Below are 13,854 nucleotides of genomic sequence, written 5' to 3' on the forward strand. Positions count from 1 at the left end.
CAATTTTTGAAAATATATTAGCTATACAAAACCAGTCATCAAAATTTCTAAATTCCATCATGTTTCCATGAAAACAGCAAAAGACAAAACTTTCAGAATCTTATAAAAGATAAAAAAACAATCATAGCGGTTAATGTAGCAAGTTTGCTGAAGCTAGGATACATAATATTGTAAACATGGATCGTACAAAAACTCTACCCAAAATTTATGTTTCACCATGATTCCATGGAAACGGCAAAAATAAAAAAATTCAGAATCTTCAAACTAGCAAAAGGCACAAGTACTCATTGTGGTTAATGTGTGTAGATAGTTTGGTGAAGCTAGGGTGCATGGTTAAAAAGTTATGGGCTGTACAAAAGCTCTGATGGAAGGACGGACGAATGGAACGCTATATAGCCCCGATTTACTTCGTAAACTGGGGTATAATAAACACGAGACCAATCATAGGCTAGGAATAGTGTTTGTGAATCTTTTTACACAATTAGTTTATTATGAACAGTTGAAAATCTGATGTTGTTGGGACCATTTACCCATACACTCTGAGAACAACATACATTCTCACCAATATTGTCTTTGTACAGGGTTTTTCAATGAGATATGTCTCATGATATTTTAATAACAGTCTGTCCACAATGTTTCTCTGTGTTGGAGCCTTTCCCTACTGTTTTTCCAACATTGTCCATTTCACATCAGCCAACATGCTTCCACCATCCAACATTGTCTCTGTCACATCAGCCAACACGCTTTCACCATCCAACATTGTCTCTGTCACATCAGCCAACTCGCTTACCCATCCAGAATTTGGGTTTTGTTCTTATCTTCTTGGAAATTTCCTTGGCTGAGCGACCGATTTGGCGCCGCTCTGTCTGGTGTTCTTGCTGGAGAGTCTCCTTCTTCCTTTGGTGAGCACTCTGGGGAATATAGGATTATATAGCACAGTTGAAAAACAATCAGTTGGTTCTGAGCAAGCTGTGTTTGACTGCATATCGACACAAGAAGGGAGGGGGAGGGGGGGAGGGAGCGGCACATTACACACAATACTTTGGTCAAAACTGCTTGTTCCAATGTCACCCGTCTCATAGGGTCATAAGGTCATAGTTCACGATTTGTCAATTGGTATCAATGCAGGTTACTGAGTCTTACCGTCCTTTCATCCATCTTCCAACCATAACCATTTCATTTGTACGTGAGCCTATACTATACTGTTGTAGTATCACATCTCCATTCTAGCATGATAAATCCCCTGCACCCATTCACCATCATAGCTATATTTTGAATCCAATTCCAAAGACAGAAAGCTTATACATCACTCCAACTAAATTACAGTCACATGAGAGCCGATGTATGGGAAGATGATGAGAGCTGAATATGATGAAGGTATGAGTAATATTGTCCAACTGTATTGTACTGTAGACATGGGTCAATGAGAGCTGAAGATGATGAAGGTATGAGTAATATTGTCCAACTGTATTGTACTGTGGACATGGGTCAATGAGAGCTGAAGATGATGAAGGTATGAGTAATAATGTCCAACTGCATTGTACTGTGGACATGGGTCAATGAGCAAACAAACTGTTTGCTATCCAGTCGTATCTACCGTTACTCACCTTCTTGAAGGTGAAGGTCATCTCTTTGTTTCCGATGGAGCCTCCTTCCGATACTGAGATGCTGTCCTCGGCGGCCAAGCGTTCTGACAGACTCATCCTGCAGAGTGTACACACATTAGCATACATTGACAGTTCAAGTCTTAGATCAAAGATCAATCTAAATATTCTTACTCGCATTACATGGGCCTCGCATTACATGGGCTTCACTTACAAGGGCCTCGCATTACATGGGCTTCACTTTACATGGGCTACACATTGCATGGGCCTCGCATTACATGGGCCTCGCATTACATGGGGCCTCGTATCACATGGGCCTCGCATTACATGGGCTTCACATTGCATGGGCCTCGCATTTCATGGGCCTCGCATTACATGGGCCTCGCATTACATGGGGCCTCGTATTACATGGGCCTCGCATTACATGGGCTTCACATTGCATGGGCCTCACATTACATGGGCTTCGCATTACATTGACTTCACTTTACATGGGCTTCACATTGCATGGGCCTCACATTACATGGGCTTCACATTACATGGGCTTCACATTGCATGGCCCTCACATTACATGGGCCTCACATTACATGGGCTTCACATTGCATGGGCCTCGCATTACATGGGCTTCACATTACATGGGCTTCACATTACATTCGCTTCACATTGCATGGACCACATTGCATGGGCTTCACTTTACATGGGCTTCACATTACATGGGCTTCACATAACATTGGCTTCACTTTAAATGGGCTTCACATTGCATGGGCCTCACATTACATGGGCTTCACATTACATGGGCTTCACATTGCATTGGCCTTGCATTACATGGGCCTCACATTACATGGGCCTCACATTGTATGGGCCTCGCATTGCATGGCCTTCACATTACATTAGCCTCGTATTACATGGGCCTCGCATTGCATGGGCTTCGCATTGCATGGGCTTCGCATTACATTGGCTTCGCATTACATGGGCTTCGCATTACATGGGCTTCACATTACATGGGCCTCACATTACATTGGCTTCACATTACATGGGCTTGACATTGCATGGGTTTACATTACATGGGCCTCGCATTACATGGGCTTCACATTGCATGGGCTTCACATTGCATGGGCTTCGCATTACATGGGCTGCACATTACATTGGCTTCACTTTATATTGGCTTCACATTGCATGGGCCTCATTTAACATGGGCTTCACATTACATAGGCTTCACATTGCATGGGCCTTGCATTACATGGGCTGCACATTACATTGGCTTCACTTTATATTGGCTTCACATTGCATAGGCCTCATATAACATGGGCTTCACATTACATGGGCTTCACATTGCATTGGCCTTGCATTACATGTGCCTCACATTACATGGGCCTCACATTATATGGGCCTCGCATTGCATGGCCTTCACATTACATGAGCCTCGTATTACATGGGCCTCGCATTGCATGGGCTTCGCATTACATGGGCCTCACTTACAAGGGCCTCGCATTACATGGGCTTCACTTACAAGGGCCTCGCATTGCATGGGCCTCGCATTACATGGGCTTCACTTACAAGGGCCTCGCATTACATGGGCTTCACTTTACATGGGCTACACATTGCATGGGCCTCGCATTTCATGGGCCTCGCATTACATGGGCCTCGCATTACATGGGGCCTCGTATTACATGGGCCTCGCATTACATGGGCTTCACATTGCATGGGTCTCACATTACATGGGCTTCGCATTACATTGACTTCACTTTACATGGACTTCACATTGCATGGGCCTCACATTACATGGGCTTCACATTGCATGGGCTACACATTGCATGGGCCTCGCATTTCATGGGCCTCGCATTACATGGGCCTCGCATTACATGGGGCCTCGTATTACATGGGCCTCGCATTACATGGGCTTCACATTGCATGGGCCTCGCATTTCATGGGCCTCGCATTACATGGGCCTTGCATTACATGGGGCCTCGTATTACATGGGCCTCGCATTACATGGGCTTCACATTGCATGGGCCTCACATTACATGGGCTTCACATTACACAGGCTTCACACTGCATGGGCCTCGCATTACATGGGCTTCACATTACATTGGCTTCACATTACATTCGCTTCACATTGCATGGACCACATTGCATGGACCACATTGCATGGGCTTCACTTTACATGGGCTTCACATTACATGGGCTTCACATAACATTGGCTTCACTTTAAATGGGCTTCACATTGCATGGGCCTCACATTACATGGGCTTCACATTACATGGGCTTCACATTGCATGGGCCTCGCATTACATGGGCTTCACATTACATTGGCTTCACTTTATATTGGCTTCACATTGCATGGGCCTCACATAACATGGGCTTTACATTACAAGGGCTTCACATTGCATTGGCCTTGCATTACATGGGCCTCACATTACATGGGCCTCACATTGTATGGGCCTCGCATTACATTAGCCTCGTATTACATGGGCCTCGCATTGCATGGGCTTCGCATTACATGGGCTTCGCATTGCATGGGCTTCGCATTACATTGGCTTCGCATTACATGGGCTTCGCATTACATGGGCTTCAAATTACATGGGCCTCACATTACATGGGCTTCGCATTACATGGGCTTTGCATTGCATGGGCCTGGCATTGCATGGGCTTCGCATTGCATGGTCTTCGCATTACATGGGCTTCAAATTACATGGGCTTCGCATTACATGGGCTTCACATTACATGGGCCTCACATTACATGGGCTTCACATTACATGGGCTTCACATTGCATGGGCTTCACATTACATGGGCCTCACATTACATGGGCCTCACATTACATTGGCTTCACATTACATGGGCTTGACATTGCATGGGCTTTACATTACATGGGCCTCGCATTACATGGGCTTCACATTACATGGGCTTCACATTACATGGCTTCACATTACAAAGGCTTAATATTACATAGGCCTCACTTTACATGGGCTTCACATTACATGGGCTTCACATTACATGGGCTTCACATTGCATGGGCCTCGCATTACATGGGCTGCACATTACATTGGCTTCACATTGCACGGGCCTCATATAACATGGGCTTCACATTGCATTGGCCTTGCATTACATGTGCCTCACATTACATGGGCCTCACATTATATGGGCCTCGCATTGCATGGCCTTCACATTACATGAGCCTCGTATTACATGGGCTTCACTTTACATGGGCCTCGCATTGCATGGGCCTCACATTACATGGGCTTCACATTGCATGGGCTTCACATTACATGGGCCTCACATTACATGGGCCTCACATTACATTGGCTTCACATTACATGGGCTTGACATTGCATGGGTTTACATTACATGGGCCTCGCATTACATGGGCCTCACATTACATGGGCTTCGCATTGCATGGGCTTCACATTACATGGGCTTCACATTGCATGGGCCTCGCATTACATGGGCTGCACATTACATTGGCTTCACTTTATATTGGCTTCACATTGCATGGGCCTCATATAACATGGGCTTCACATTACATGGGCTTCACATTACATGGGCTTCACATTACATTGGCTTCACATTACATAGGCTTCACACTGCATGGGCCTCGCATTACATGGGCTGCACATTACATTGGCTTCACTTTATATTGGCTTCACATTGCATGGGCCTCATTTAACATGGGCTTCACATTACATGGGCTTCACATTGCATTGGCCTTGCATTACATGTGCCTCACATTACATGGGCCTCACATTATATGGGCCTCGCATTACATGGGCCTCACATTACATGGGCCTCACATTACATGGGCCTCACATTATATGGGCCTCGGATTGCATGGCCTTCACATTACATGAGCCTCGTATTACATGGGCCTCGCATTGCATGGGCTTCGCATTACATGGGCTTCGCATTACATGGGCTTCGCATTACATGGGCTTCACATTACATGGGCCTCACATTGCATGGGCTTCGCATTGCATGGGCTTGACATTGCATGGGCCTGGCATTGCATGGGCTTCGCATTGCATGGGCTTCGCATTACATGGGCTTCAAATTACATGGGCTTCGCATTACATGGGCTTCACATTACATGGGCCTCACTTTACATGGGCTTCACATTACATGGGCCTGGCATTGCATGGGCCTCACATTACATGGGCCTCACATTACATGGGCCTCACATTACATGGGCTTCGCATTACATGGGCTTCACATTACATGGGCCTCACATTACATGGGCTTCGCATTGCATGGGCCTGGCATTGCATGGGCTTCGCATTACATGGGCTTCACATTACATAGGCTTAATATTACATAGGCCTCGCATTGCATGGGCTTCACATTGGCTTCACATTACATGGGCTTGACATTGCATGGGCTTTACATTATATGGGCCTCGCATTACATGGGCTTCACATTGCATGGGCTTCACATTACATGGGCTTCACATTACATAGGCTTAATATTACATAGGCCTCACATTGCATGGGCTTCACATTGGCTTTACATTGCATAGGCTTACACATTACATGAGCTTCACATTTAATGGGCTTCACATTACATGGGCTCTACATTACATGGGCTTCACATTGCATGGGCTTACACATTACATGGGCTTCACATTACATTGGCTTCATATTGCCCATAGATACAGGTGTTTCCAACAATAGGTTTTACACACATGGTCTCTGCCATAAACATTTGTATATGATATGACATGTGGGATTGAAAGTAATTAATGTGAGCCTGTGCTCAACTGGAAAACATTGAGAGAAACACACCAACCCCACCTTGCCACATCCTGCAACAATGCAGTCAGTTTACTCACTTCATTTCTTTCCTCTTCTGCTTATTGTGGACAGATTTAATTTCCTCTGCGTCTTTCATCTCGTAGAATTTAGGTTTGATGTGTGCTTCCTGCATCTCCTGGCGTTCTCGTAGTCGCTTCTCGCGCTGCAGCTTGCGATGCTGCGCCTTGACTTCCTGCGTCCATGTGCGCTCATCGTCCGAGCTGCTGCTCTCCTCGTCACTGCCCCGCCCCTCCATCTCCTGCACCCAGGAAGCAGCAGGTGCTTATTTTATCATCCACGTTGAGTACAGAACATCAGTGACAGAATCTATCCTTTCCAAGTCATTTCAATAATCCCTCCCCTCAATTCAAGCCCACGCAATATTAATGAATCTATGTTTGCTACAGATGTAGGAATATTCTACTTCATCAGAATCAGTTCATCATCAATTGTGATCTTTTTTCGAAAAAACATGTCAGTCATGACCAGAAGACAGGAGATAACATACCTCGACCTCCGTGAAGGATTCTGTGACCTCTGTTTTCTTGCTGTGATTACGTTTTGACAGCACAGGGTTGAGAAGTCGGAACTCCTCGCTGGACTGGTCAATGTGGAAGTCAGGGTTGCTGAAGATGGCAGAGAATCGGTTGTCCTCCAGTAGGCTCTCTGTGGGTTGCTAGAACACAGAGGGAAGACATCATCATTAATCCCACCTTATTGGGGAAGACATCATTAAACCCACCTTACTGGGGAAGACACATAATTAAACCCACCTTACTAGGGAAGACATCATTAAACCCACCTTACTGGGGAAGACACATAATTAAACCCACCATACTGGGGAAGACACATAATTAAACCCACCTTACTGGGGAAGACACATAATGAAACCCACCTTACTGGGGATGACATCATTAAATCCACCTTACTGAGGAAGACACATAATTAAACCCGCCTTACTTGGGAAGATACATAATTAAACCCACCTTACTGGGCAAGACACATCATTAAACCCGCCTTACTGGGGATGACACATTAAACGAAACCTACTGGGGAAGACATCATTAAACCCACCTTACTGGGGAAGACACATAATTAAACCCGCCTTACTGGGGAAGACACATAATTAAACCCGCCTTACTGGGGAAGACATCATTAAACCCACCTTACAGGGGGAAGACATCATGAAACCCACCTTACTGGGAATGACACATTAAACCCACCTTACTGGGGAAGACATCATTAAACCCACCTAAATGGGGAAGACATCATTAAACCCGCTTTACTGGGGATGACACATTAAACCCACCTTACTGGGGAAGACATCATTAAACCCACCTTACTGAGGAAGACATCATTAAACCCACCTTACTGGGGAAGACACATAATAAAACCCAACTTACTGGGGATGACACATTAAACCCACCATACTGGGGAAGACACATAATTAAACCCACCTTACTGGGGAAGGCACATTAAACCCACCTTACTGGGGAAGGAGTGAGTGAGTGAGTTGGGTTTAACGCCGCTTTTAACAGTATTCCAGTCATATTGCGGCGTTTCAGCTCAATGGGGGAGGAAAGCCCGAAGTGATGCAGGCCTCAGACGTTTACCTCTTTGGTGAAACCCACGAGCATGGTTATGGTGCTGACAAACCTAGAAACATAACTGGGGCGAACCGGGAATCGAACCCTCAATCATAGGTTTCTGGCGTGTCCAAGGGACCCAACTAAACACAGCGAGTTGGACGACTGGGCCACCCATGCCCCTTTACTGGGGAAGGAACATTAAACCCGACTCACTGGGGAATACATCATTAAACCCGCCTTACTGGGGAAGACATCATTAAACCCGCCTTACTGGGGAAGACACATGATTAAACTCACCTTACTGGGGAAGGAACATTAAACCCGCCTTACTAGGGAAGACATCATTAAACCAACCTTACTGGGGAAGGCACATTAAACCTGCCTTACTGTGGATGACATATCATTAAACCCACCTAACTGTGGAAGGAACATTAAGCCCACATTACTGTGGAAGACAATTCATTAAACCAACCTTCCTGGGGAAGACATCATTAAACCCGACTTACTGGGGAAGACACATAATTAAACCCGACTGTACTGGGGAAGACACATAATTAAACCCGACTTACTGGGGAAGGAACATTAAACCCGCCTTACTAGGGAAGACATCATTAAACCCACCTTACTGGGGAAGGCACATCAAACCTGCCTTACAGTGGAAGACATATCATTTAACCCGCCTCACTGTGGAAGGAACATTAAACCCACCTTCCTGGGGAAGACAATTCATTAAACCCGACTTACTGGGGAAGACATAATTAATCCACCTTCCTGGGGAAGACATCATCAAACCCGCCTTACTGGGGAAGACATCATTAAACCCGACTTACTGGGGAAGACACATGATTAAACCCACCTTACTGGGGAAGGAACATTAAACCTGCCTTACTGTGGATGACATATCATTAAACCCACCTAACTGTGGAAGGAACATTAAACCCACCTTACTGTGGAAGACAATTCATTAAACCAACCTTCCTGGGGAAGACATCATTAAACCCGACTTACTGGGGAAGACACATAATTAAACTCGACTGTACTGGGGAAGACACATAATTAAACCCGACTTACTGGGGAAGACACATCATTAAACCCCCCCTTACTAGGGAAGACACATCACTAAATCCACCTTACTGGGGAAGACATCATTAATCCACCTTACTGGGGAAGACATCATTAAACCCCGAATTACTAGGGAAGACATATCATTAAACCCCCCCTTACTAGGGAAGACACATCACTAAATCCACCTTACTCGGGAAGACATCATTAAACCCACCTTACTGGGAAAGACACATCATTAAGTGAGTGACCTTTTAGCAATACTCAGCAAAATCATGGCGTGTGACACATTGAACCCATGTCTGGAATCGAACAATGGTCTTCGGCGGTACGAGCGAACGCTTTATCCACTAGGCTACCTGCCCGCCCCACACATCATTAAACCCACCTTACTAGACCAGACAATCCAGTTATTCATCAATCCACACAATTGGGATGGATGACATGCATCAACCAAGTCAGCGAGCCTGACCACTCAAGTCATCTCTTGCAACAAGCATAGCCACCTTTTACGGCAAACATGGCTTGCTGAAGACCTATTCGGGTGATACAAGTGAAATAAAGGAGTCACACATGGTATAAAGGGGTACTAAAGGTGGTATTTTGGGGGCAACAAGTGGTATAAAGGGGAGACAAGTGGTATGGTATAAAGAGGTAGTGGAGGTGGGATAAAGGGATACTACAGGTGGTATAAAGGGGTGCTAAAAGTGGTAAATTGGGGAGACCAGTGGTATTAAGGGGAAACAAGTGTTATTATTATAAAAGGAGGAGACAAGTGGTATAAAGGGGTACTACAGGTGGTATAAAGGGGTACTACAGGTGGTGTAAAAGGGTACTGCAGGTGTTTTAAAGGGAGACAAGTGGTATAAAGGGGTGCTACAGGTGGTATAAAGGGGCACATCAGGTGTTATAAAGGGGAGACAAGTGGTATAAAGGCAACTACAGGTGATATAAAGGGGACACAAGTGGTATAAAGGAGTACTACATGTGGTAAAAAGGGGACACATGGTATAAAGGGGCACTGCAGGTGGTATGAAGGGGACACAAGTGGTATAAAGGGGTACTACATGTGGTATAAAGGGGACACAAGTGGTATAAAGGCAACTACAGGTGGTATAAAGGGGCACTGCAGGTGGTATAAAGGGAGACAACTGGTATAAAGGGGTACTACAGGTGGTATAAAGGGAGACAACTGGTATAAAGGGGTACTACAGGTGGTATAAAGGGAGACAACTGGTATAAAGGGGTACTACAGGTGGTATAAAGAGACACAAGTGGTATAAATGGGTGCTACAGCTGGTATAAAGGGGTGTCATATGTTGTATAAAGGGGGGATACATGTGGTATAAAGGGGTACAGGCGGACCCACCTTCTTCTTCTTCCTCTTGTCCAGTGCAGCCTCCTCCTGTTCAGCCATCAGCTTCTCGGCCAAGTCACGGTTCACCTTCGGCAGCTTCTGTGAAACAACATCAACACAGTGTGACAGCTGGAGATTTGACCGGGAGCATGTAAAAACTGATTTATTTGCAGCATTTCCGGGATATTCCAGTGACGAACACTGACCCTATATGTTGGCAACTGGACATATTGTGTTACATGATGCCCCCACTCAAAACAGCAGCATGTCATGTCATATCATATCATAGTGAGTGATGGCAGGTGACACTTGTCTCACTTGCACGGCCTTTTATTCCATGAAGCCATTTTCCATCTGGATAACTGCAGTAAAAAGATATTCTGTTGCAAAAATGAACTAGACAGGAGCAGCACGAACTGAGCAGCACGAACTAGACAGGAGCAGCATGAGCTAGACAGGAGCCACCCACCTTCAGCTTCACCCTGTTCGTTCTCTCCTCATCAATCTTTTCTCGGATCTTGCTTTTCCTGTAGGTCTGGTAGGCAAACGGGTCAGCTATCGCCTTGGCCTGATTGAGATAAAAACAGGTGTTAGTAGGCGGCGATTGTCAGTAACATTGCAATAGTTCTACTTTATCATGCAATCAGAATTTCTTCTGATCTCTGTCTTCTTGTGGTATAGTCTAATGTCTGACCCTCGTTGTGGTACAGTCTAATGTCTGACCTGAGGTGTGGTACAGTCTGATGTCTACCCCACCTTGTGGTACAGTCTAATGTCTGACCCTCGTTGTGGTACAGTCTAATGTCTGACCTGAGGTGTGGTACAGTCTGATGTCTACCCCACCTTGTGGTACAGTCTAACGTCTGACCCTCGTTGTGGTACAGTCTGATGTCTACCCCACCTTGTGGTACTGTCTAATGTCTGACCCTCGTTGTGGTACAAACTAATGTCTGACCCCTCTTGTGGTACAGTCTAATGTCTGACCCGAAGTGTGGTACAGTCTAATGTCTGACAAACCTTGTGGTACAGTCTAATGTCTGACCAACCTTGTGGTACAGTCTGATGTCTGACAAACCTTGTGGAACAGTCTGATGTCTGACCCACATTGTGGTGCAGTCTTATGTCTGATCCACCTTGTGGTACAGTCTGATGTCTGACCCAGCTTGTGGTACAGTCTGATGTCTGACCAACCTTGTGGTACAGTCTAATGTCTGACCCACCTTGAGGTACAGTCTCATGTCATTGACTTATCTTGTGGTACAGTCTGATGTCTGACCCACTTTGAGGTACGGTGTAATGTCTGACCCACCTTGTGGTACAGTCTGATGACTGACTCACCTTGAGGTACAGTCTAATGTCTGACCCACCTTGTGGTACAGTCTAATGTCTGACCCCTCTTGTGGTACAGTCTAATGTCTGACCCGAAGTGTGGTACAGTCTAATGTCTGACAAACCTTGTGGTACAGTCTAATGTCTGACCAACCTTGTGGTACAGTCTGATGTCTGACAAACCTTGTGGAACAGTCTGATGTCTGACCCACATTGTGGTGCAGTCTTATGTCTGATCCACCTTGTGGTACAGTCTGATGTCTGACCCAGCTTGTGGTACAGTCTGATGTCTGACCAACCTTGTGGTACAGTCTGATGTCATTAACTCACCTTGTGGTACAGTCTAATGTCTGACCCACCTTGAGGTACAGTCTCATGTCATTGACTTATCTTGTGGTACAGTCTGATGTCTGACCCACTTTGGGGTACGGTGTAATGTCTGACCCACCTTGTGGTACAGTCTGATGTCTGACCAACCTTGTGGTACAGTCTGATGTCTGACAAACCTTGTGGAACAGTCTGATGTCCGACCCACATTGTGGTGCAGTCTTATGTCTGACCCACCTTGTGGTACAGTCTGATGTCTGACCCAGCTTGTGGTACAGTCTGATGTCTGACCAACCTTGTGGTACAGTCTGATGTCATTAACTCACCTTGTGGTACAGTCTAATGTCTGACCCACCTTGAGGTACAGTCTCATGTCATTGACTTATCTTGTGGTACAGTCTGATGTCTGACCCACTTTGGGGTACGGTGTAATGTCTGACCCACCTTGTGGTACAGTCTGATGTCTGACTCACCTTGAGGTACAGTCTAATGTCTGACCCACCTTGTGGTACAGTCTAATGTCTGACCCACCTTGTGGTACAGTCTAATGTCTGACCCACCTTGTGGTACAGTCTAATGTCTGACCCACCTTGAGGTAGAGTCTGATGTCATTGACCTATCATGTGGTACAGCCTAATGTCTGACTCACCTTGTGGTACCGTCAGATGATGTCTGACTCACCTTGTGGTACAATCTGATGTCTCACCCACCTTGTGGTACAGTCTGATGATGTCTGACCCACCTTGTGGTACAATCTGATGTCTGACCCACCTTGTGGTACAGTCTGGTGATGTCTGACCCACCTTGTGGTACAGTCTGATGTCTGATCCACTTTGTGGTACAGCCTGATGTCTGACCCACCTTGTGGTACAGTCTGATGTCTGACCCACCTTGTGGTACAGTCTGGTGATGTCTGACCCACCTTGTGGTACAGTCTGATGTCTGATCCACTTTGTGGTACAGCCTGATGTCTGACCCATCTTGTGGTACAATCTGATGTCTGACCCACCTTGCGGTACAGTCTGATGTTTGACCCTCGTTGTGGTACAGTCTAATGTCTGACCCGAGGTGTTGTACAGTCTAATGGCTGACCCACGTTGTGGTACAATCTAATGTCTGACCCACCTTGTGGTGCAGTCTGATGTCTGACCCATTGTGGTACAGTCTAATGTCTGAATAGAGGTGTGGTACAGTCTAATGTCTGACCCAAGGTGTGGTACAGTCTAATGTCTGACCCATGTTGTGGTACAATCTAATGTCTGACCCACCTTGTGGTGCAGTCTAATGATACCGTCTGATGATGTCTGACTCACCTTGTGGTACAATCTGATGTCTCACCCACCTTGTGGTACAGTCTGATGATGTCTGACCCACCTTGTGGTACAATCTGATGTCTGACCCACCTTGTGGTACAGTCTGGTGATGTCTGACCCACCTTGTGATACAGTCTGATGTCTGACCCACCTTGTGGTACAGTCTGATGATATCTGACCCACCTTGTGGTACAGTCTGATATCTGACCCACCTTGTGGTACAGTCTGATGATGTCTGACCCACCTTGTGGTACAGTCTGATGTCTGACCCACCTTGTGGTACAGTCTGATGTCTGACCCACCTTGTGGTACAGTCTGATGTCTGACCCACCTTGTGGTACAGTCTGATGTCCATGAAGAAGCCATGCATGTATGCCCGCAGTAGATTGGATCCGACGAGATGTGCCAGTCCTAGCTCCTCCAGCTCCCCACGCGTCACAAACTTGTAGTCATCATACACTGCAACACAAACTTGTAGTCATACACTGCAACAC

The 13,854-nt window shown here is 46.0% G+C and overlaps 1 protein-coding gene across 1 annotated transcript in view; it reads right to left on the reverse strand.

Annotated features, from left to right (window-relative positions):
* Positions 1-354: 354 nt before the first annotated feature.
* Positions 355-13,854, reverse strand: part of LOC139478714 (nucleolar protein 10-like) — a 53,016-nt gene continuing 39,516 nt past the window's right edge. Inside the window, exons 13-19 of the mRNA XM_071261302.1 lie at positions 13,692-13,819; positions 10,861-10,959; positions 10,404-10,490; positions 6,892-7,059; positions 6,422-6,642; positions 1,608-1,704; positions 355-911 (exon numbers count right to left, since the gene is read on the reverse strand). Coding sequence (XP_071117403.1) covers positions 774-911; positions 1,608-1,704; positions 6,422-6,642; positions 6,892-7,059; positions 10,404-10,490; positions 10,861-10,959; positions 13,692-13,819 — 938 coding nt within the window. The 3' untranslated portion in view covers positions 355-773. The remainder of the gene's footprint in view (positions 912-1,607; positions 1,705-6,421; positions 6,643-6,891; positions 7,060-10,403; positions 10,491-10,860; positions 10,960-13,691; positions 13,820-13,854) is intronic.

The sequence above is a fragment of the Haliotis cracherodii genome, unplaced genomic scaffold (genome assembly GCF_022045235.1).
Source record: "Haliotis cracherodii isolate W230 unplaced genomic scaffold, xgHalCrac1.p SCAF_4, whole genome shotgun sequence".
NCBI lineage: Eukaryota > Metazoa > Mollusca > Gastropoda > Lepetellida > Haliotidae > Haliotis > Haliotis cracherodii.